The following is a 22020-nucleotide window of genomic DNA, read 5'->3' on the forward strand; positions in this document are numbered from 1 at the left end:
TATTGGGTATTGTTGCACAAACAATCTTTTTCCAGGTTTTCAGTTTTGCATTTATCAGCTGAATCTTGCAATTACTGTTATAAGTTTTACTCATTTGCTACATTTTCAAAAGTTGGGTGTTCTGCCTGAAAATACTTTCACTCCTGATTAGAACTTGTCCTTGTGTGAGTCGCCTCTTGTAATTTAGCTTCAGTTTCCAAAATCAATGTTTTTGATATTTTGTATTCTTATTGATATACTTAAAATACCAGCAGCTTTTGATTGCTATTTCAAAATAATTTTGTCACACACGATGTATCATAACTTAGCTTTTCCGCATACTTTGAACTTTATTTGAATTTATTACATTGCAGTATTACATTTTTGCAACTTGACGAGGCTGAGTAACAAAAGCAGCATTGTAATAATACCTTCTAGATAAATTCTAAGCTCCAAAGTGTACAAACTCTTGACAGTTATAATTAACCTTGACAACATAGTTTTGTTTCAGTACTGGTCTAACATTAGATTAGCACTTTGTACTTTCCTTCCTTTAGGAGTGGGGAGCTTGCATTTTCTTGCTACATGCCATGAAATCAGTAGCTGTTTTATCAAAGCACTTTTATTTCCCTTCCCTCTCATTTGGTCCAACATTCAGTAATGATCATATAATGCCATAATGTATTGTTTTCATAATAAATATGCAAAAATTTGATACATTAACTTTTCATAGGTGCATGCAATTTTTCAAAAGACATATAAAAGGTAGCAGGTAGTTATAATCATCTGCTAGTATCTGGTAAAATATTGCTGGTGGAACTGCATTCACCTTCATCACAATAATGAACAATTCACAAACATTTTTTAGCTGTGTCCTGCAGAATCACTTTTTAGTCTCGTAAAACATGCATAGCTATCATCTCAGGATACTAATAACTGTAAAGGTAGCAGCCACTTTTCTTGTTCATTTGTCTTTTTCCTTTTATCTGCTTTCCTTTCTTGTTCACGCTTACTCATTATACTTGAACGACTTTTTTCTGTTTTCTACGCTATTATACCAATGCATGTAGAGTAATGGAAGTGAGCAGACATGACTGATCAGGAATGGAAATAATATGGGAATTGGAGCCCTTTGCTGCGTTTTAATTGTTTGACTACAGTTTTGATGGCCTGGCTAGTAATGGTCTACCGCCAAAATAAAGAAAAGCAAATTGTGTAAAACACCTGCATTGAAAATTGGGGGGTAGGGAATTCCAGCTGTATTTTTCCCTCTAGGATGTAACATTAGAAAGGGAAGTTACATAAAAGAGGGCATGGTATTAATAACCCATGATTAGTGTGTTCAGGTTTGTTTTAAGTTCTTTCGAAAATAAAACACTGCCATTAACATTCATAACAGTGAATCCCAAATGGCCTCAACGACAAAAATATGATCAGGATGATCTAGATCTTCACAAGTTGGTACTTATGTCTAAGGCACTACCTGGTGGCTTCTCTTCTGTTGAGAGCCCTCCCTTCAAAATGCCATTTTGGCATTTATTTTTCAAATGGGGGGTATCATTTGTTAAAACATCATCTGGTAATTTCTCATCTGCGTGAAATCCTCCATTTGTAAAAGCATTAGCGGGGTTAGCTTTTTCTTCATCATTTGCACATTCTGAAGAATCATCTGTGGTGCTCTTGAAATGTCGTTTGTAGAGTTGGTAAACTGAGTAATACACAAAAATAAGACTTTGTTTATACTTACTAAGATTATAAATATTAGCATATGACAACTCTGCATTTATTTAGCACATTCAGCATATAAAAATGGCCCAATAGATTTCACACACACCAGTAAATGCCATACCACTTGAGCGGAAACCAAATATTTATTCAACCAATTGGGTTTTAGAAGTGTTTAATGAAGGAGGGGAGGCAGAGAGATTGGGTTTGGACCTGCCATAATGTAAAGCAAAAATGTCTGAAGGCATAGCAGATGCTGTGAATGAAATGGTGGATGGGCAAGAGACTAGACCCAAAATAATGGTAAACTTTCAGGGAGGCACTAGGCCAGGGAACAGAGCTAATTGCTCCTCATGGAAATTGTTCTGAGATGTAGCAGGGGGTATGATGGTCAGGCAGTACATGAGAAAGCTCAATCTCTGTTGAGATAGTCTTATCTAAAGAGGCTTAAAGTAGGGATAACGTCTATCCATTCAAACATCGATCCCAGTGTTAAAGAGGAAAGGGCTTGCACATGCTAAAACATTTGCTTCTAATTCCTGTTTGCCTGGTGATTTGAATATTATGATGAAGTTTGTGGTTGAATACTCTAAATGCAAATGTGGCACAGTCCACCACTACCTTCAAGCAGAATAGGGGAGCCCTGGGAGCTTGTTGACACTTATTCAGGTCCTTCCTGAAGAAGGGCTTATGCCCGAAACTTCGATTCTCCTGTTCCTCGGATGCTGCCTGGCCTGCTGTGTTTTTCCAGCACCACATTTTTCAAAATTTATTCAGGTCAGCCTTTCTAGAAAGTAGGCTGGTCATCTTCAACAATTACATTTGGGGAGTGGATTTGCCGGCAGTCATGTCCTGTCCACACATAATGTATCAGAAAGACACGTCAATATTGGTGAAAATACCCACCAAAAGTTGATGCTGAATACTCCAGGCAGATTAGAAACAAGCTAATGGGGCTGGTAATGCTGCATTGTGAAAGTAGTGTATGCGTGGACACTTTTCAAGCTGCTTCTAACTTTGATTCAAGTTGGAAGTGTAATTGGAAAAAAAACTGGGTTTTTAACGAGAGGTCACACTTTCAAGGTGAGAGGTGGAAAGTTTAATGGGGATACACGCGGCAAGTACTTCAGAGGGTGGTGGGCGTTTGGAACGCGTTGCCAGCAGAGGTGGTAGAAGCAGGCACGGTAGATTCATTAAAGATGCGTCTGGACAAATGCATGAGTAGGTGGGGAGCAGAGGGATACAGATGCTTAGGAATTGACCGACAGGTTTAGACAGTACATTTGGCTCAATGCAGGCTTGGAGGGCCGAAGAGCCTGTTCCTGGGCTGTAAATTTTCTTTGTTCTAAGTTATATAGCATGGAGGCAGACCCTTTGCTCCAACTCATCCATGCTGACCAATTTTCCCAAACTAAACTGGTCCCACTTGCCTGCATTTGGCCCATATCCCTCTAAAACTTTCCTATTCATGTACTTATCCAAATGTCTTTTAAATTTTGTAACCGTACCTGCATCTACCACTTCCTCTGGAAGTTCATTGTACATATGAACCACTCTTTGTGGAAACAATTACCCCTCCGTTCCTTTTTAAATCTTTCTCCTCTGATCTTAAAAATATGTCCTCTAGTTTTGAATTCCCCTACTCTTAGGGAAATATCTTTGCCATTCACTTTATCTACATTGGAAAAAAGAAACAAAAATAGAAATTCCTGGGAAAGCTCAGCGGGTCTGGCAGTATCTGTGGTGAGGAAGCAGAGTTAATGTTTCAGAACCAGTGACCCTTCAGAAATGATAGATGTGAAGAGGTGATATTTATTCAATATGGGGGGAGGGGTCTAATTGATAGGTGGAAACGAAGTCTAGAGATAGAGAACAACACTGGGGCAGACAAAGGAATGGGTAAAGGTCAATGTGGGAGAATGAATAGCAGCTAATGAGGACAATTTGTAGCTGACAATAGAATGGTTATGGTGGCAGCCCATGTGATGACAAGGCCGGGTGTGTGGGGGTTGGGGTAAAGACAGAGGAAAAGGTGTTGGGGGCCTAAAATTATTGAATTTGCCGTTTATCCCTGAAGGCTGGAGGGTCCCCAATCGGCAAATGAGATGCTGTTCTTCCAGCTTCGCTGGAGCACTGCAGCTAGTGCAAGACGCAGATGTTGGCCAGGGAACATGATGGTGTGTTAAAGTGACAGGCAGTAGGATGCTCAAGAGTGTTCTTGTGCACAGAATGTAGGTGTCCTGCAAAGCAGTTTCCCAGTCTGCGTTTCATCTCCCCAGTGCAGAGGAGACCAGATTATGAGCAGCAAATACAGTTAACTAGATCAAATGCAGTGTAGGTAAATCGCTGCTTCACTTGGAAGCAGGGGAAGGTGCTGTGGGGAGTGGTGGAGGAGTGGTCCAAGGTGTCTCAGAGGGAACGGGCCCTTATAGAAGGCTGACAAGGTTTGGGAGGGAAATAAGTGGTGGTGGAATGCTGCAGGAGGTAGCAGAAATGACGGCTAATGATCCTCTGGATGTTGGTGGGTTGGTAAGTGAGGACCGGTTCACCCTACTGCTGTTGTGGGAAGGAAGAGAGGGGTGAGGACTTAAGTACAGGAGATGGGTTGGATACAGCTGAGGGCCCTGTCAACACTGGTGAGGAATCCTAGGTTGAAGAAGAAGGTGGACATTTTGGAGGCACCTTTGTAAAAATTGGCATCATCGGAACAGATGTGACAAAGATGAAGAAATAGGTTGAAATAGTCTTTACAGGAAGCAGAATACTAGGATGCATAGTCATGGAAACTGAAAGTCGGTGGGTTTATGGTGTAATCTGTCATGCCGGACCCATTTCCTGCACTTCAGCCCTCACACCCATCTGTAACAAATGAGAGGCCTACTGGCGTTTGGATTTCTGACAACATATGCCCTTTTGTTTTGTCATGGGTGAAGTTAACTCTCTTTCATTTCTCAGCCACACAAGACTGTAATCACCCCCAAAAGGTAACAAGAATGTGACCTCATTAAGCAATTGCTTTAAGTATATCATATGATTCCATCTTGATCTGGTGCTTAACCTTCAAGCAATAATTGTCATGTGCCAATTCTGTATTTTTATTAGATTGCCATCTGCTCCAAAAATGCAACTTCTTTCTTGCTGTCAGAAATGCTTTCTAACATGTGTCATTCAGTTTTCAATAGTTCAAAGGTTTCCTTTAACACCTTCTTGCAGCAAAACTTAAGGACATAGGCCCTGTGGCCCCTCATGCTTGCTTCGCCATTCAAATGATCCTGACTGATATGCATCAGCTCCACTTGTTTGCTTTCCATATCCCTAGGAAACCAAAAATCCATCTGGTTGTGCCTTCAATTTACTCAGTGATGGAGCATCCACTCTCTGAGGTAGACAGTTCTAAAAGTCTCTACTGCATGAGTAAGAAACAACTTCACATCTTAGTCTGTAACGACTGTCCTTGTTCTCTGGATTTCCAAAACCAGCATAAGCTACTTCAGCATCTGCCCTGCCCAGTGCCTTGAGAATCATGTATGTTTCAATGAAATTCTCTCTCGTTTTTGTGTACCAGAGTTTGGGGCAGTTTTCTCACAATCTCAGCCCACTCATCCCAGGAGCCAATCTAGTGATCCTTCACTGTATTACCTGTAATGCTAGTATATACTTCCTAAAATATCAGAGATCAAAACTATGCCCAATATTCCAGATATGGTTTCACTAAAACTCTAAACATTTCTAAAAAAACATTATTCCTGTGCTCAAATCCCCTTGCAATAAAGGCCAATATACCATTGGTTTTCCTAACTGCTAGCTGTACCTGAATGTTAACTTTATTTTTCTTTAAACTTCTGAGCATCAATATTTAAAATTTTTATGCAGTTTTACATATATTAAAAATATCTGATTTAGCAAAATGTTGCTACTTTTCCATTCTGTTTCACTCGAGATAAAACTCAATGTTTGGTTTGCATGTTTATGGCCTTGCTATTGTGATGCAACTTGTATATTCGTACCCCATCTCCACTTGCACCAATATTACTTTGCTATTCTTAGCAACATGTACATCCTCACATGTATCTATCCTTTCTGGAAGTTTATTAATGGTCTCCCATAATTTCTTAGTCTTTCTCCATATCCATCCATGGTCCCAGTTTGGTTTCATTGACAAATTTAAGTACTGTGTCCTTGGTTTCAAGGCCCAAAACCCTGAGTATAAATTGTGAACATCCATGTGGAATATCTCTTGCCATAATAATCCCTCCTCCTTAGTCCGATCTTCTCTTTCTGTCTTCTAACCTATTGTCGATTCTGCCACTTGTTTCCTGACTCTTATTCGCTGTATTTATTATGAAAATTTGAACAAATTATGTCTATTTCCTCTGTCTACTCCCCAAGCAATATGAAACATACAATAAGTAGGAGCACTGGTAGTCTATCAGTTGTGATCAATAAGATCACAACTGATTTGCTCTGTCTTTAATTCTGCTGTCCTTTGTGCCCCTAAGCCTTTGTTGCCATTTCACAGTATTATGGATTGGTATCCTGAAACAGATTTACTGGAAACCACTGCTTTTATTATGTATTATCTCTTTTATATTGTTATGATAAAAACTTGAGTAAAGCTTGTGGAAACATAGTTGTACTTGGGAAAAGTGTCCTGTAACAAATCAACACCAGTAAATTGATACACAAATTGGGCAGGTCTGGCAGCATTTGTGGAGCTAAGTTTCAAGTCTGGAAACATTAACTTTGTTTTCTTTCCACAGTTTCAGATTTCCAGCCTCTACAGTTTTTTTTATGGTTAGTAAACTTTTAGATTGGCTCTCTCATTTAGTAAGTGACTTATTAAAATTAAAATGACCCCAAAACTTTATACTGGTATCAAATTCTCTTTTTCAAAAGGCCACACTATCTCCAAATTGTAATTTTTCATCTTTATGGAGTAATCTGTATTCCTGTGTCATTTACCCAACCTGTGTCATTGCTAAACTCGATCCTCTGTGATACCCATGAACTTGGAGCCTCCCTGTCTTAACAGGTATCTGCGTTTTCTTCACTTTATTTCTGAGTTTCTTTGTATTTATGCTGAGAGCTTTGAGAGCTGCACTTCCCACTTTTATTTAAATCGATATTTTCCCATTTCATTGCATGCTTAGAATCTATACATCTTCCTGTGATTTTAAAGTCTGTATCTCCAACTGCTAAAGGTCACTTCTTGCTCTTTATCAATAACATGCAGTTTACCTTCACTTTTACCCTCATTCTGAAGCTGCTATCTGCCATTGCATTGTGCTTTATTAATTTAAATCTTCCTTTTGTAACTGAATTACCCTCTGTGCAAAAACAAATCGTACTAGTTCAGTTGGGTCTTTGGTCCGCAAAGTTTTGGCTTATCCAGTACATTTCCAAATGGGAAATTAAACTCTTCACTTCTGCATCATCATTTCTAACTATATGCTGAAAGGTATAATATTCCTCTGTCTGATATATTTTAATTCTATCCAATGGTCCGTTTAAAGTCAAAAGTAGAATAAAAAACTTACATCCAATCATTATAGCAGCAAATGCTATTTGAAAAACACTGTAGATCAGTGGAAACGTGAACATGAGCACTAGCTGTTCAGGTGAAAAGGAAAGCTGGACAATGGTTGTGCAGAGTTGAGTATTCTGTGCGCCAGTCTCTACAGCTACAGTACGACATCTGTAACATAAAGTTGCATTGGTGAGTTAAAGATGCTGGTCAACTGAGCCTTTGCGATACCTAGCATTGTTCTGAATTCATAAGTCAACGAAATGTGCAAAGAACTTTGCCACCTTAAATTGTGGTCATGATATGGAGGAGCCAGTGTTGGATTGGAATGGACAAAGTTAAAAATCTCTCAACACCAGGTTTATTTGGAAGTATCAGCTTTTGGAGTGCTGCCTAATGAAGGAGGAGCGCTCCAAACACTAATACTGTACTTCCAAATAACCTGGTATTGTGTGATTTTTAAATTGTGGTGGATGATTAGGTTAGATTGTTAGATTCCTTTGGAAAATCTTTCATTTCAACTACATGTAAATTTGTTTAATGTCTATTCATTTTGTGAAATGTAAATTGAAGTCATGAGGCCATAAGATATAGGAGTAGAAGGAGGCCATTCAGTCTATTGCAAGTGTTCTGCCTTCACTGAGATCACGGTGGATCAGTTACCTCATCTCCACTTTCCTGCCTTTTCCCTATAACCTTGGTTCCCTTACTGGTTAAAAATCTTGTCTATCTTAGCCTCGAATATTCTTAACGACACAGCCTGTACAGCCCACAGTGGCAAAGAATTCTACAAATACACTAACCCCTGAGAAAAGAAATTCCTCCTCATCTCTGTCTTAAATGTCTGATCCCATATCCCGAGACTATGACCTCTGCCACAAAGGGGAATAACCTGTGAAGTTAAAGATTACAGAGGAGGAAGTGCTGGATGTCTTGAAGCGGATAAAGGTGGATAAATCCCCAGGACCTGATCAGGTGTACCCAAGAACTCTGTGGGCAGCTAGAGAAGTGATTGCTGGGCCTCGTGCTGAGATATTTGTATCATCGATAGTCACAGGTGAGGTGCCACTGTTTAAGAAGGGTGGTAAGGACAAACCAGGGAAATATAGACCATTGAGCCTGACCTCAGTGGTGGGCAAGTTGTTGGAGGGAATCCTGAGGGACAGGACGTACATGTATTTGGAAAGGCAAGGGCTGATTAGGGATAGTCAACATGGTTTTGTGCGTGGGAAATCATGTCTCACAAACTTGATTGAGTTTTTTGAAGAAGTAACAAAGAGGATTGATAAGGGCAGAACAGTAGATATGATCTATATGGACTTCAGTAAGGCCTTTGACAAGGTTCCCCATGGGAAGGTTAGATCTCATGGAATACAGGGGGAACTAGCCATTTGGATACAGAACTGGCTCAAAGGTAGAAGACAGAGGGTGGTGGTGGAGGGTTGTTTTTCAGACTTGAGGCCTGTGACCAGTGGAGTGCCACAAGGATTGGTGCTGGGTCCTCTACTTTTTGTCATTTACATAAATGTTTTGGATGCGAGCATAAGAGGTACAGTTAGTAAGTTTGCAGATGACACCAAAATTGGAGGTATAGTGGACAGCAAAGAGGGCTACCTCAGATTACAACAGGATCTGGACCAAATGGGCCAATGGGCTGAGAAGTGGCAGATGGAGTTTAATTCAGATAAATGCGAGGTGCTGCATTTTGGGAAGGCAAATCTTAGCAGGACTTACACACTTAATGGTAAGGTCCTAGGGAGTGTTGCTGAACAAAGAGACCTTGGAGTGCAGGTTCATAGCTTCTTGAAAGTGGAGTCGCAGGTAGATAGGATAGTGAAGAAGGTGTTTGGTATGCTTTCCTTTATTGGTCAGAGTATTGAGTACAGGAGTTGGGAGGTCATGTTGCAGCTGTACAGGACATTGGTTAGGCCACTGTTAGAATACTGCGTGCAATTCTGGTCTCCTTCATTTCGGGAAGATGTTGTGAAACCTGAAAGGGTTCAGAAAAGATTTACAAGGATGTTGCCAGGGTTGGAGGATTTGAGCTACAGGGAGAGGCTGAACAGGCTGGGGCAGTTTTCCCTGGAGCGCCGGAGGCTGAGAGGTGATCTTATAGAGGTTTACAAAATTATGAGTGGCATGGATAGGGTAAATCGGCAAAGTCTTTTCCCTGGGGTTGGGGAGTCCAGAACTAGAGGTCATCAGTTTAGAGTGAGAGGGGAAAGATATAAAAGAGACCTAAGGGGCAACTTTTTCATGCAGAGAGTGGGACGTGTATGGAATGAGCTGCCAGAGGAAGTGGTGGAGGCTGGTACAATTGCAACATTTAAGAGGCACTTGGATGGGTATATGAATAGGAAGGGTTTGGAGGGATATGGGCCGGGTGCTGGCAGGTGGGGCTAGATTGGGTTGGGATATCTGGTTGGCATGGATGGGTTAGACCAAAGGGTCTGTTTCCATGCTCTACATCTCTATGACTCTATGACTCTAAGAATTTTATTTTAATTCATTTGTGGGGTGTGAATGTCACTGGCTGATCCAGCATTTATTGTGTTTCCCATATTGCTCAGAGGGCAATGTAGAGTCAGGCACGTTGCTGCGCTCTCATTAGAAACAACCCCAACCGGGACTAGTTTAACCTGAGGGTCACCATGCCTAGGAGAAGGCAGCCATAGAGGAGAGTCCTTCACGGTACCCTCAGCCATTATGGGATTGACCCAAGTGGTGAGCATCACTCTGCGTTGCAAACCAGTCACCTAGCCAACTTACATTCAGCAAGGTTGACTGAAGACTTTATTAGAGAGATGTAACTTAACAAGATGTTTTAAAAACTGGAAAATGTTTTACTCCATGGTGTTTATTGGTAATTGTGTCTTATTACTGACCTGCCTCTGAAAATAATTGACACATACTAATAAAATGCAAAATCTGCAATAAGTAAAGTATTTGAGATCTCATCCAAGCACTGACCGGTCGAATGCAACTCCCAACAAAATTTGAGATTGCTATCTAAGAGAGTGTCTTTAGCACTTCACCTTTAACATTACCTCCCTCCACAACTTGTAGCAGTGTGTATCATCTACAAGGTGCATTGCAACAATTCATTAAGGTTCCTTAGCACCTTCTAAACATGTGACCTCTGCCATCTAGAAGGGCAAGGACAGTAGGTACGTGGGAACATTAGCCCCTGCAAGCTCTCCCCCAAACCACATGCCATCTGAACTATATTACTGTTCCTTTATTGATGCTGGGTCAAGATCCTGTATTCCCTTCCTAGTAGTATTGTAGGTGTACCTAAATGACAGGTGTTGCAGTGGTTCAAGAAGACAGCTGACCATTACCTTCAAGGGTAATTTAGGATTGGCAATAAATGGTGGCTGAGCCAATGAGGACTACATCCTGTCACCCAGGAAATAAAGCCAGTGAAACTGGTGAATGAAACATACTGGTTCGACTAGCCTTGAGTATTTGAAAATCGAGATCCAGTACAACCAGTATATTCATTTCCAAAAATTACCTTTTTTTTAAATACCTTTTCTTCCTTGTGGGAATGAATTTTAAGAATGCACCTATGGAGAAAGTTATAAATTTTTTCTTGACTTGTAACTTCACAAAACAAGTAACAAGACCAACTTATATAAATATATTAAAGGGAAGAGGTTAACTAGGGAATAAGTAAAGCCCATTAGGGACCAAGGAAGAAACCTGTGTGTGATGTGGCAGGATATTGGAAGGGTATTGAATGAATACTTCTCTTCAGTCTTCTCTCTAGGAAAGGAGAACATAGATATGGAGTTCAGGCAAAGGGACTGTGAGGAACTTGTGCAGTTTGACATAGGAAATGGGGAGATATTGGAGGTTCTATCAAGCTTAAAAACAGACAAATTCCTTGGCTTGGGTGAATTGCATCCCAGACTGCCATGGGATGTGAGGCAGGGAATTGCAGGGGCTCTGACACACATTGTAAATTCCTCTCTAGCCACAGGGAGGTGCCAGAGGACTGGAGAGTGGCTCAGGTGGTTCCACATTTTAAGGGGGGATGGTAGAGATGAAGCAGGAAATGACAGACAAGTGAGTCTTGTGTCAGTAGTAGGGTAACTATTGGAAAAAATTCTGAAGGATTGAATGGACACCCACTTGGAGAGGCATGGGTTAATTAGGGATAGCATGACTTTGTGAAAGGGAGGTCTGTCTAAGAAATTGGGTACAATTTTTTAAAAATGTGATCAAGTTTGTGGAGGAGGGCAGTTCAGTAGACGTAGTTTATATGGATTTTAGCAAAACTTTTGACAAAGTTCATTGACTGAGAAGGTTAAAGCACATGGAAATGAGGGAAACTTAGCGAGATGGATCAGAAACTGGCTTAGTAATAGGAAACAAAGAGTTGTGGTAGAAGGCTGTTTGAGTGAGTGGAGGCCAGTGTCCAGCAATGGGACCCTTAGTGTTTGTTATATACATAAATTGGTGGCACGGTGGCACAGTGGTTAGCACTGCTGCCTCACAGCGCCAGAGACCCAGGTTCAATTCCTGCCTCAGGTGACTGTCTGTGTGGAGTTTGCACATTCTCCCCGTGTCTGCATGGGTTTCCTTCGGGTGCTCTGGTTTCCTCCCACAGTCCAAAAATGTGCAGGTTAGGTGAATTGACCATGCTAAATTGCCCCTAGAGTAAGGTGAAGGGTAATTGTAGGGGAATGGGTCTGGGTCGTTGTGGACTTGTTGGGCTGAAGGGCCTGTTTCCACACTGTAAGTAATCTAAATTAATGAAACATACTGGTTTGACTAGCCTTGAGTATTTCAAAATGGAGATCCAGTACAACCAGTATATTCATTTCCAAAAATTACCTTTTTTTAAAATAGCTTTTCTTCCTTGTGGGAATGAATTTTAAGAATGCACCTATGGAGAAAGTTATAAATTTTTTCTTGACTTGTAACTTCACAAAACAAGTAACAAGACCAACTTATATAAATATATTAAAGGGAAGAGGTTAACCAGGGAATAAGTAAAGCCCATTAGGGACCAAGGAAGAAACCTGTGTGTGATGTGGCAGGATATTGGAAGGGTATTGAATGAATACTTCTCTTCAGTCTTCTCTCTAGGAAAGGAGAACATAGATATGGAGTTCAGGAAAAGGGACTGTGACATTGATGAAAAGGTGGGGGATTGTTAAGCAAATTTGCATGTGATGCCAAGATTGGTAGAGTGAATAATAATGAAGAAGATGGTTGTAGATTGTATGAAAATGTAGATGAATTGCTCAGGTGAGCAGACCAGTGGCAGATGGTATTTAACCTTGGTAAGTGCGAGGTGATGTGCATTGGAAGAAGCACCGAGATGAGGGAGTATTTAATGAATGACAGGATACTGGGTAGCTTAGATGAACAAAGGGACCTTGGAGTAATTATTCAAAGATCGCTGAAGTTGGCTGGGAGGGTTAAGAAGATTTATGGGACACTTGCTATCATCAGTTGTGACATTGGTTATATAGTGCAGGGTCTTTCCTGCTGTTCAGGGACACAACACTAAGGAACTGTGTTAGTGGGCATTTTGAGCATGGAAGTGAAACCGCTGTCATTAAATCATCCTGTGTGACTTCATTATTTGCCTTTCTGCTTACATCTGGCAGAAGCTGACAGTACATGAGCAATGTACTCAGCAATGTGGCTTCTAGAACAATTCGCCCACATGAAGGTAAGAGGGCTAAAGATGGCATGTTGGGCATTCAAGGGGCACACACAGTTCCCACCAGACAAGTGCCAACAAGTTTCACATCTCACCCACTAATTCTCCAAAGTGCTTATGGCCATTATTTGTCTGAGATAATTGTTACATCATCCAAACACCACTGATGCTTCAGCAGAAATTTTACTCATTCAAAACTCCTTCACTGAGACAGAGTAAAACTGGGTCTGATCTGTCTGGATTCACCTGTTATTTTTTCCTGTTATGGTTCTAACATCTGTTTTTCTCTTAATCTCAAACTGCATTCTTGCATGTTCCTGTCCTTCCAGCTGTGTCTGGTTTTGTTTTTCCTTCTGATAAAGTATCATTTACAGCAGTGCATCATGTGACTACATTTCATTCATGACTTCACAAAAAGTTTTACCTGAACCAAGGCTGGCCAGCAATACGAGCCAAAATAAATCCGAGTGCATATCCAATAGCTGGATAGATTGTCCCAATGATCCACAGGTAAGGTGATGTAGCCCAGGAACCTTTGTACAGCAGAGCTCCAGTTACAGCTGTAGCAACTATAAGGAACGCTCCAGTGATAGATCCAATCTAGGTGAAAGGGTTATATTAAAATGACAGAGTCAGATTCACCAAAGCACACAAGGAGGCCTTTCAGCCCATCCAATCCATGCACAGTCTCCATAGACCGACTTGTCCCGTTCCACTCAACCTCCACCCTCTTAGCTCTGAAAATATATTTCCATCAAGTACCCACACAATCTCCATCCAATATAAAGTAATAAAAAATACAAGTTTTTAAGAATGAAGAATTGTTTCTGAATATTGTATCACATTGAGAACAAATCTGAGTTAGAAGCATCACTGATGGGCAGGATCAGTACCAGTATTGAGTTTCGTATGTAACATAACTAACTAACAAGTGAGATGTAACCATTAATATTGAGCTCAGCTTCTGCTGAAGTATTTGTGCGGCCATTCTTCCCTATACGGTCTCAGTAAGTTAGACTGATACCAACAAAAAGGACAAGTGCAGTGAATCCACCCAGGCACTGTAGGTAGTTCTAAGAAAAAACACATATACGAGAAAAGCTTTCTTTATTAATATGCAAAGCAGCTGCAATTTGGGGCAAGTGAGAGGTACCCATGACTTGTGAATCATCACAATTTCAGACAATTTGCATCACTTCATGGCTAGCTTCACAAAAGTAACATACCATCCTTACCCTACCCACAAATTTCTTGACGTTAAGTTTATTTGCTGAAGAATTTAGCAACAACCTTGTCATCGAACATGAAATCCAACAATTGATAATGTAAGTATCCTTGTAACAATATAATAGTTTTAATACCAGCCAGTGAATTCCCCTGCCCAGAATGTTTAAAACGAATTGTGGAGTTTGGTCCTTCAGAGTGAATTGTTTGAGATTTTCTAAATCATAAATTCTGTCTTTTTTTCTTTCTCTTCCTATATTTTTTCTCACACGAAAATATTTCTCTCTCTGCATCAAATGTCTTTCATAACATTGAATTTTCCCACTTATTCACCCTTCTCAGTCCTTCCTTTGATCTTTGGTCAATCACATTGGTTAAGGAAATGCATTGAAGGTTGGTGGCTATGTTTATCCACACTGCAACAGCAGGGAAAGCAGCGTACACGTTTCACTCTCAGCATCAGACTGCTAGGTGCATGTATCAAAAAAACCAAACTGGCTTTACGTAGACAATAAAAATTCAAATTACGCAGGTATCTAGTCCACCCACCAGTTATCAACTACTCTTTCTGTAAAAGACAATTCTGATGAATGTAGAATCCTTACAGTGTGTTAGCAGGCCATTCAGCCCATTGAGTCCACACCAACCCTTTGACAAGCATACAATCCAGACCCACTCCTCTACCCCTGTAACTCTGCATTTCCCATGGCTAACCCACCCAACAGTACGGAACAATTTCCCATGGTCAATCCACCTAACCTGCACATCTTTAGAGTGTGGGAGGAAACTGGAGCAACCCACACAAAGAGTCACCTGAGGGTAGAATGGACCCCAGGTCCCTGGTGCTGTGAGGCAGCAGTGCTAACCACTGAACCACCGTGATTCAATTAATGATGTGAGCATATAAACACGTTACTTCAGTAAATGAAATTCTCATCTTCCAGTTTAGAGAGTTCATTGTAATATTTAAAGACACTTTTAGTAAAAGACTAAAATAAAATTCAGTGAAATATTGAAGAAAATGAAATTATAATATGGCACCTAAAAGGATGAGCCTGAAATTAATGATCTACAAATGGAATTACATTGAGACTTCCTGCACAGAGCTTTAACACAACAAAACTAGTTTAAGGGGGCTCCACTCAAAATCTCATTCGGTTAGGGATCCCCATTACAGATTGGGAACAGGGATGACTTGTTGCCGGTATGTTGTGTTTTCCTATGTGCCACATTGAAATGGATGCCAGTCCAAATTCCTGCCAGTAATCAGAAAAGCATTCGAAAGAGAGTTAAGCAAGCTCAAAGAATCAGCACGATGCCCATCAAATCCCCACCAACCTGCTGAAGGGCATCCCACCCAGGCAACCCTGCATTTACTGTGGCTAATCCATCCAGCCTGCACATTATGGACAGTTTAGCATGGTCAACTCATTTAGTCCATACATGTTTGGACTGTGGGAGGGAACTGGAGCACCCAGAGGAAACCCATACAGACGCAGGAAGAATGGGAAAACTCCACATAGACGGGCACCCAAGGATGGAATTGAATCTGGGCCCCTGGTACTATGAGATAGTGGTGCTAACTGCTGAGCCACTGTGCTGCTCAAACAGCTGTATGTAGGACAAGTTCATCAGAGTAACTGTACCTACCACCTTTCTGCTCGATGGCCGGAGTGAGTGTCATTCGATTGGGCATTCTCATTGTGTAGCTGGAATTATGACATCAGGGTGCTCAGACAGTATTAAAGAACTTTAATGACACACATACACATGACATAAAGAACACTAAGATCAAATAACTTTTAAATATTTTATATTAAACAATGACACAGATTCATGTGTTGAATATAGAGGTAATCTATTCTGAAATAAAACTTAACTTTTCTAAAGAAAAACCCAAACATTTCACATATATAAAATAATTTGGAGGTGCCAGTGTTGGACTGGGGTGGACAAAGTTAAAAATCACACAACACCAGGTTATAGTCCAACAGGTTTAATTGGAAGCACTAGTTTTCAGAACGATGCTCCTTCATCAGGTGGTTGTGGAATATAAGATTGTAAGGCACAGAATTTACAGCAAAAGTTTACAGTTGCATCACACTGACAACATTTACACCAGTTCACCTGGTGCTCTTCTAAAACTTTGGCAAATCATTCAAAGTAGGCTCCACAAAATGTTCTTGATTCACAATTGTTGGAAGTCACTTACCTTCAATATGAGCTTAGCCTTTTGTGGCCATTTGTAGTTTGTATAAACCCCGACTGCAACAGGAATTAGAAGGCTTGCCAAGGTAATACCTAGGATATGGAAATGTCAGCTTTATTCAATTCCTATAAGCGAACATGTTAAAACAAAGTCTGACCATTCTTATGAAATTTGGTGTTCACAAATTACCTATGCTGTCGTAGGGAATCTGGATGAAATCTGTGTCCACCCAGGTTTTAGTGTAGATGAAAAGGCAAAGAGGCATCATTCCCATCCCCAGCACTGTCGAGCATGTCGTCATACTTATGCTGAAAGCAAAAATATTTTAAAATAACGATGGAATATAAAACTGAATTGTAAAATAGGTTCTTGGTCCTTAAAGTTATATTGTTAGTATATTAGCAGAGAAGCACTTAAATCTGTTGCATTGATCAAGCACTGTTTTCGTTTTGAAATTTGCTAATTAAATGAAGATTAAACCAGTCAAAGCTCCAATCGAAAGGTAGTGTTTTGACATTGTAAATAATGGGAAATAAGTGAAGGATAAATTAGATAATACTTCACCAAATAATTGCCTTTGGAAAGTCAATTTGTTTGCAATATCAAATTGCAGATTCTTTACATTTCCTGCTCTAAATAATTTGCAGACTGGCTATTTTCGATAATTAAGTTAAAGAATACCACAGTTCTATGTATTCCACAGGTCATAGCAGGTAATCATTTATTTAATCTTGTCTGGGTGATGTTTCTAATGCATTGATTAATGTAATTATTAGGATGTAACTATTGATGTTAATTTTAAATAAAAAACAGGAAAATAATAAAGAAGTATTAACCAATCTATGGAGAAGCAGTATTTGGTGGTATTTAAATTAATGCGGCATATAATTTTTCGCTGACATGTTAATTGCTATCAATACTTTTTGAACAAAATTGAGACGCTCTCTGAAGTTGAACTTGATAGAACAAACTGGGCGATATTGTTTTGCACCATATCTGATTCCATTTTAGAACATAGAACGTAGAACATTACAGCCCAGTACAGGCCCTTTGGTCCTCGATGTTGCGCCGACCTGTGAAACCAATCTGAAGCCCATCTAACCTACACTATTAGGTTTTTTTCCATTTGTCTATCCATTGACCATTTAAATGTTCTTAAAGCTGGCATTGAAAAAAGTTGCTGACATGTTATCACCCATTTTGTGTTAGTATCCAAGGTCAATTTCACTCGTTTTAAGACCAAAGGAAATAGGAACAGGAGTAGGCCATTTGGCCCTTCAAGATGGCTCCGCCATTCAATAGGATCATGGCTAATCTGACATTCCTCATGTCCACCCTCCTGCCATTCACCACAGCCCCTGAGTCCCCTTCGTTTTATATCCAACTTGTTGAGTCGTCACAGATTTTAAATAGTGATGGTGTTTACATTTCATTGATGTTGCTCAGTACGTTTGAATATTGATCATGTTAGAAATGTAACTTAGATGTATTGACATGCACCTCAGGAGCTGCAACCTGTGAGACTATTGGCTAATTGCCAAAAAAAGGGGATTAGATCAGCAGCTTGATCTTAGGCTGCCTTCGACATTCAGTCATAGAGACATAGAAATGTACAGCACGGAAACAGACCCTTTGATCCAACTCGTCCAGGCCGACCAGAATCCTGACCTAATCTAGTCCCACCTGCCAGCACCTGGCCCATATTCCTCGAAACCCTTTCTGTTCATATACCCATCCAGATGCCTTTTAAATGTTATAAGTGTACCAGCCCCCACCACTTCCTCTGGCAGCTCATTCCACACACACACCACACTCTGCATACAAACATTGCCCCTTAGGTCCCTTTTAATTATTTTCCCCTCTCAGCTTATACCAATGCCCCCTAGTTTTGGATTCCCCCACCCTAGGAAAAAAGCCTTGGCTATTTACCCTAGCCATACACCTCACGATTTTATAAACCTCTATAAAGTCACCCCTCAGCCTCCGATGCTCCAGGGAAAATAGCCCCAGCCTGTTCAGCCTCTCCCTCTAGCTCAAACCCTCCCCCCCTGGCAACATCCTTGTAAGTCTTTTCTGAATTATTTTTATGTTCCATAAAATCAGTCCTATAGTAGGGAGACCAAAATTGAACTCAGTATTCCAAAAGTGGCCAAACCAATGTCTTGTACAACCACAACATGACCTTCCAACTCCTGTACTCAATGCACTGACAACATGGCTTTATTCTCTGCTTTAAATTTTCTATAATTGCATGGGCCAACTCATCAAATATCACCATTGGCTGATAGCTCTAATGATGTAAAACACTCCACTTATTGCACAAGTTTGACTTACCAAAAAACATCATTAATAACAGTTTAGACATTTTCATTGTGGTACGTGCCTTTTGTTTCAATGATACACATTTGGGTTAAAATACGGAGAGCAATGGAAACAATTCATGTCTGAAGTTGCGTAGACAGATGGTAATTGAAATTTAATATGAACAAATGCAGGTTGTTATGCTATAACATGTTTTGTTAAATCAAATTCTCCCCTAACACGATTGATGAATTGGGAACACCGTTTCTAAAGCACAAACTTTTAAAGTGTGTCTTGATTGTAATGTGATTAGGTGGGACTAGTTCAGTTTGGGATTATGTTTGGCATGGACTGGTTGGACCGAAGGGTTTGTTTCCATGACTCTATGATAAGTCCATCTCCTGGGGAGAGGGATGGCTTGGCCACATATAAGAATAAAATTCATCCATAATCATGATTTTAGAATTAGATTTAAAGACACACAGTTGTAGGAAAGCTGATCAAAATATACCTGTCCATTTCTATTTACTTCAGAAATGACCAATTATATTTGAAGTCGAGAATGTGGTGCTGGAAAAGCACAGCAGGTCAGGCAGTATCTGAGGAGCAGGAGAATTAACGTTTCAAGCAAGAGCCCTTTATCAGGATGGGTTGCAGGGTTCAGTTCATTAATCCCAGAACTTCCTGATGAAGAGCTTATGCCCGAAATGTTAATTCTCCTGCTCCTTGGATGCTGCTTGACCTGTTGCACTTTTCCAACACCACACTCTCGACCCTGATCTCCAGCACCTGCCAGTCCTTACTGTCTTCCAATTATATTTGGATTTAGTTTGCAGCTGTTCCCTGTCATTCAGTGACCCCTGCTAGAAAAATTTGATAATGTGGATGGCGTAAAATACTGAATAGCTCTTCACTGGGAATCTTATTAACACTGTGAAGGTATAGATATGAAGACTGTGGAGCACCATTGGGTGGCAGAGCCTGAGGGCAGAGAAAGAACAGAAAGCTGCTTCTGAAATGGCACATAGTTCAGGCAGACAGCTAACAGTGAAATTCTGATAGTTTAACTTGTACTTTTACAGAACATTGCTACAAAATACATCTTACTGCTGAGTATAATGAACCAATTAAAAGGGTGGCAGAATGGTTAACACTGCCACCTCATAGTATCAGGAATCTGGGTTCAACCCCAGTCTTGGGTGACTGTGTGGCATTTCCATGTTCATAAAATCCCTGCAGTGTGGAAACAGGCCATTTGACCTAATAAGTCCACACTGGCCCTCTGAGGAGTGACCCATACCCCTACTCTATTACTCTACATTTACCCCTGACTAATGCACCTATCCTACACAATTGCGCATTCTGCCTGTGATTGTGTGGGTTTCCTCCCACAATGCAGACATGATGAGCTGAATAGTCTCTTTATATCCTAATTTTCCATTAGGAATGATACTGTAAATATTATATGACTATATTGTATGTATATATAATATTATGGAGGTGTCCAGAGCAGGGGGCGTCTGGTTATCAGTGTGTTGACTCAAGACTGGGATACAGACAGACTCTGACCTCACACCTTTAATGTATTGTCTGAGCTTAGATGTCACTTTTCTTTATACAACCTTAAGTTATCTCAAGAATAAGACTGGAAGTAAGTTCTGGGATTTACATATTAATGAACGGAAACCTGCAGCTTATTCTAAAAGATGAAAGACTTAACAATTTAGGTTTGTTCAATGCATCATTTTAATTGCATGACACTAAGATCTTTTGTATAAATTCTGTGTCCTATGATCCTGCTCCACAGCTACCTGATGAAGGAGCAGCGCTTTGAAAGCTAGTGCTTCCAAATAAACCTGTTGGACTATAACCTGGTGGTGTGTGATTTTTAACACTGATGAAGTATGTATAACTCCTACATGTGGAAGTATATAAACTATACCTGATACATGTAGTATTGCTGATTGAGGTGTCCTACAGTCACCAGTTAGTGATTCTCAGCCGTTTGCAATGACTGAGGGGGAGGTCACAGGCTGGCTGTCACAGAGGTAGGTAGCACTGCTTGACGAATGAGCTATGGGTTCCCTTGGGCCAAAAACACTTTGTCATCTATATTGTTAACAATTTTCATCATTTCAAACATCATCAATGTGTGACCAGGACAATAGAGAAGCTACCTAATGAATAACGGCAATAACATACGAGAAACAGAAATGTGTTAATTGCACGTAATATTTTGCTGGAATATCGAGTTAAGAATTAGATCCCCTACAGTGTGGAAACAGGCCCTTCAGCCCAACAAGTCCACACCAACCCTCTGAAGAGTAACCCATTCCCCCTCTGATTAATACACCTAACACTATGGCCAATTCACCTAACCTGCACATCTTTGGACTGTGAGAGGAAACCCATACAGACACAGGGATAATGTGCAAACTCCACACAGACAGTCACCCAAGGCTGGAATTGAACTTGGGACCCTGGTGCTATGAGGCAGCCATACTAACCACTGAGCCACTGTGCCACCTTAATGTACTGGCTTACTCAGGAGCATGTTGGAAAACAATCTGAGATAATATTAGAGAGAAATCATCAACTTACCTAAGATCCATGTCTCCATCCAACCAGTAAGTCATAATGTTGGAGCCCGTTCCACCTGGACAACATCCCATTATTAATACTGCCACCGCTTGGACAGGGTGTATTTGAAAGACCGTTGACAACAGAAAGGCAATCAGGGGCATAATGCCGAACTGACAAAGAAAGCCCACGCATATTCCCCACGGCTTCTTAATATGGCCCCAGAGCTTTTTGGCTTCGACATTACAACCCATGGAAAACATCACCAGCGCCAACAGGATTGTCAGCACAGTACTTAAAATAAGGCTCATAGACTGGTTAAAATTATCAATAGGCAACAGACAGGACGTGTCATTGCAGTTGGTGGCATGTTCAGGACAGAACGAATAAATCATTGAAAGGCTTTTCACGGTTTTCAAAGCCAGAGCTTCTCCCATCCTCTCAGGTTCACAACCCTTTCAACAGTCGTTCTTGCCAAAAACAAAAAGATATAAGGAACTCGGAGATGATCTGCTCAGTCGTTTGAGTGTAAAGAGAAGGAACTGAATGTGAATTTGCCTTTAATATAGCTGGAGAGCAATAAAAATGTTATAAACACTTACTCATATTTTATAGGTTTGGCCATTGGAAATATGCAGAAATGATTGTCATCATTATATGAGCGAAATTATATTGCTAACCCTCTTGGTGACTGTAATTAGCTTTCAAGGTGCTGTATGAGCTGCAAAAGTATTTGCTCATAAATATAAAGCATGTGAATTACTCATTAGGGATAGAACATATGCAACATTTAAGAAC

At 40.4% G+C, this 22020-nt stretch overlaps 1 protein-coding gene across 1 annotated transcript; it reads right to left on the minus strand.

Annotated features, from left to right (window-relative positions):
• Nucleotides 1–304: 304 nt before the first annotated feature.
• Nucleotides 305–21719, minus strand: slc10a2 (solute carrier family 10 member 2). Its single transcript, XM_072578221.1, has 6 exons — nt 21244–21719; nt 16531–16649; nt 16345–16433; nt 13333–13508; nt 7242–7399; nt 305–1687 (listed from the first exon to the last, which is right to left on the minus strand). Exons 1-6 carry the CDS (start codon nt 21657–21659, stop codon nt 1431–1433), a joined length of 1215 nt encoding a protein of 404 aa, XP_072434322.1. The 5' UTR covers nt 21660–21719; the 3' UTR covers nt 305–1430.
• Nucleotides 21720–22020: the final 301 nt, after the last annotated feature.

The sequence above is a fragment of the Chiloscyllium punctatum genome, chromosome 9, assembly GCF_047496795.1.
Source record: "Chiloscyllium punctatum isolate Juve2018m chromosome 9, sChiPun1.3, whole genome shotgun sequence".
NCBI classification, from domain to species: Eukaryota; Metazoa; Chordata; class Chondrichthyes; order Orectolobiformes; family Hemiscylliidae; genus Chiloscyllium; species Chiloscyllium punctatum.

What these genes read in the sequence shown, in the direction of transcription:
- slc10a2 (XM_072578221.1), bottom strand. Translation starts at nt 21,659, where the DNA reads ATGGGAGAAGCTCTGGCTTTGAAAACCGTGAAAAGCCTTTCAATGATT. An exon ending in GATGGAGACATGGATCTTAG is followed by an intron (nt 16,650 to 21,243) that starts GTAAGTTGATGA and finishes TTTTGCTTTCAG; the next exon opens with CATAAGTATGACGACATGCT. An exon ending in GCTGGCCAGCCTTGGTTCAG is followed by an intron (nt 7,400 to 13,332) that starts GTAAAACTTTTT and finishes TTTATGTTACAG; the next exon opens with ATGTCGTACTGTAGCTGTAG.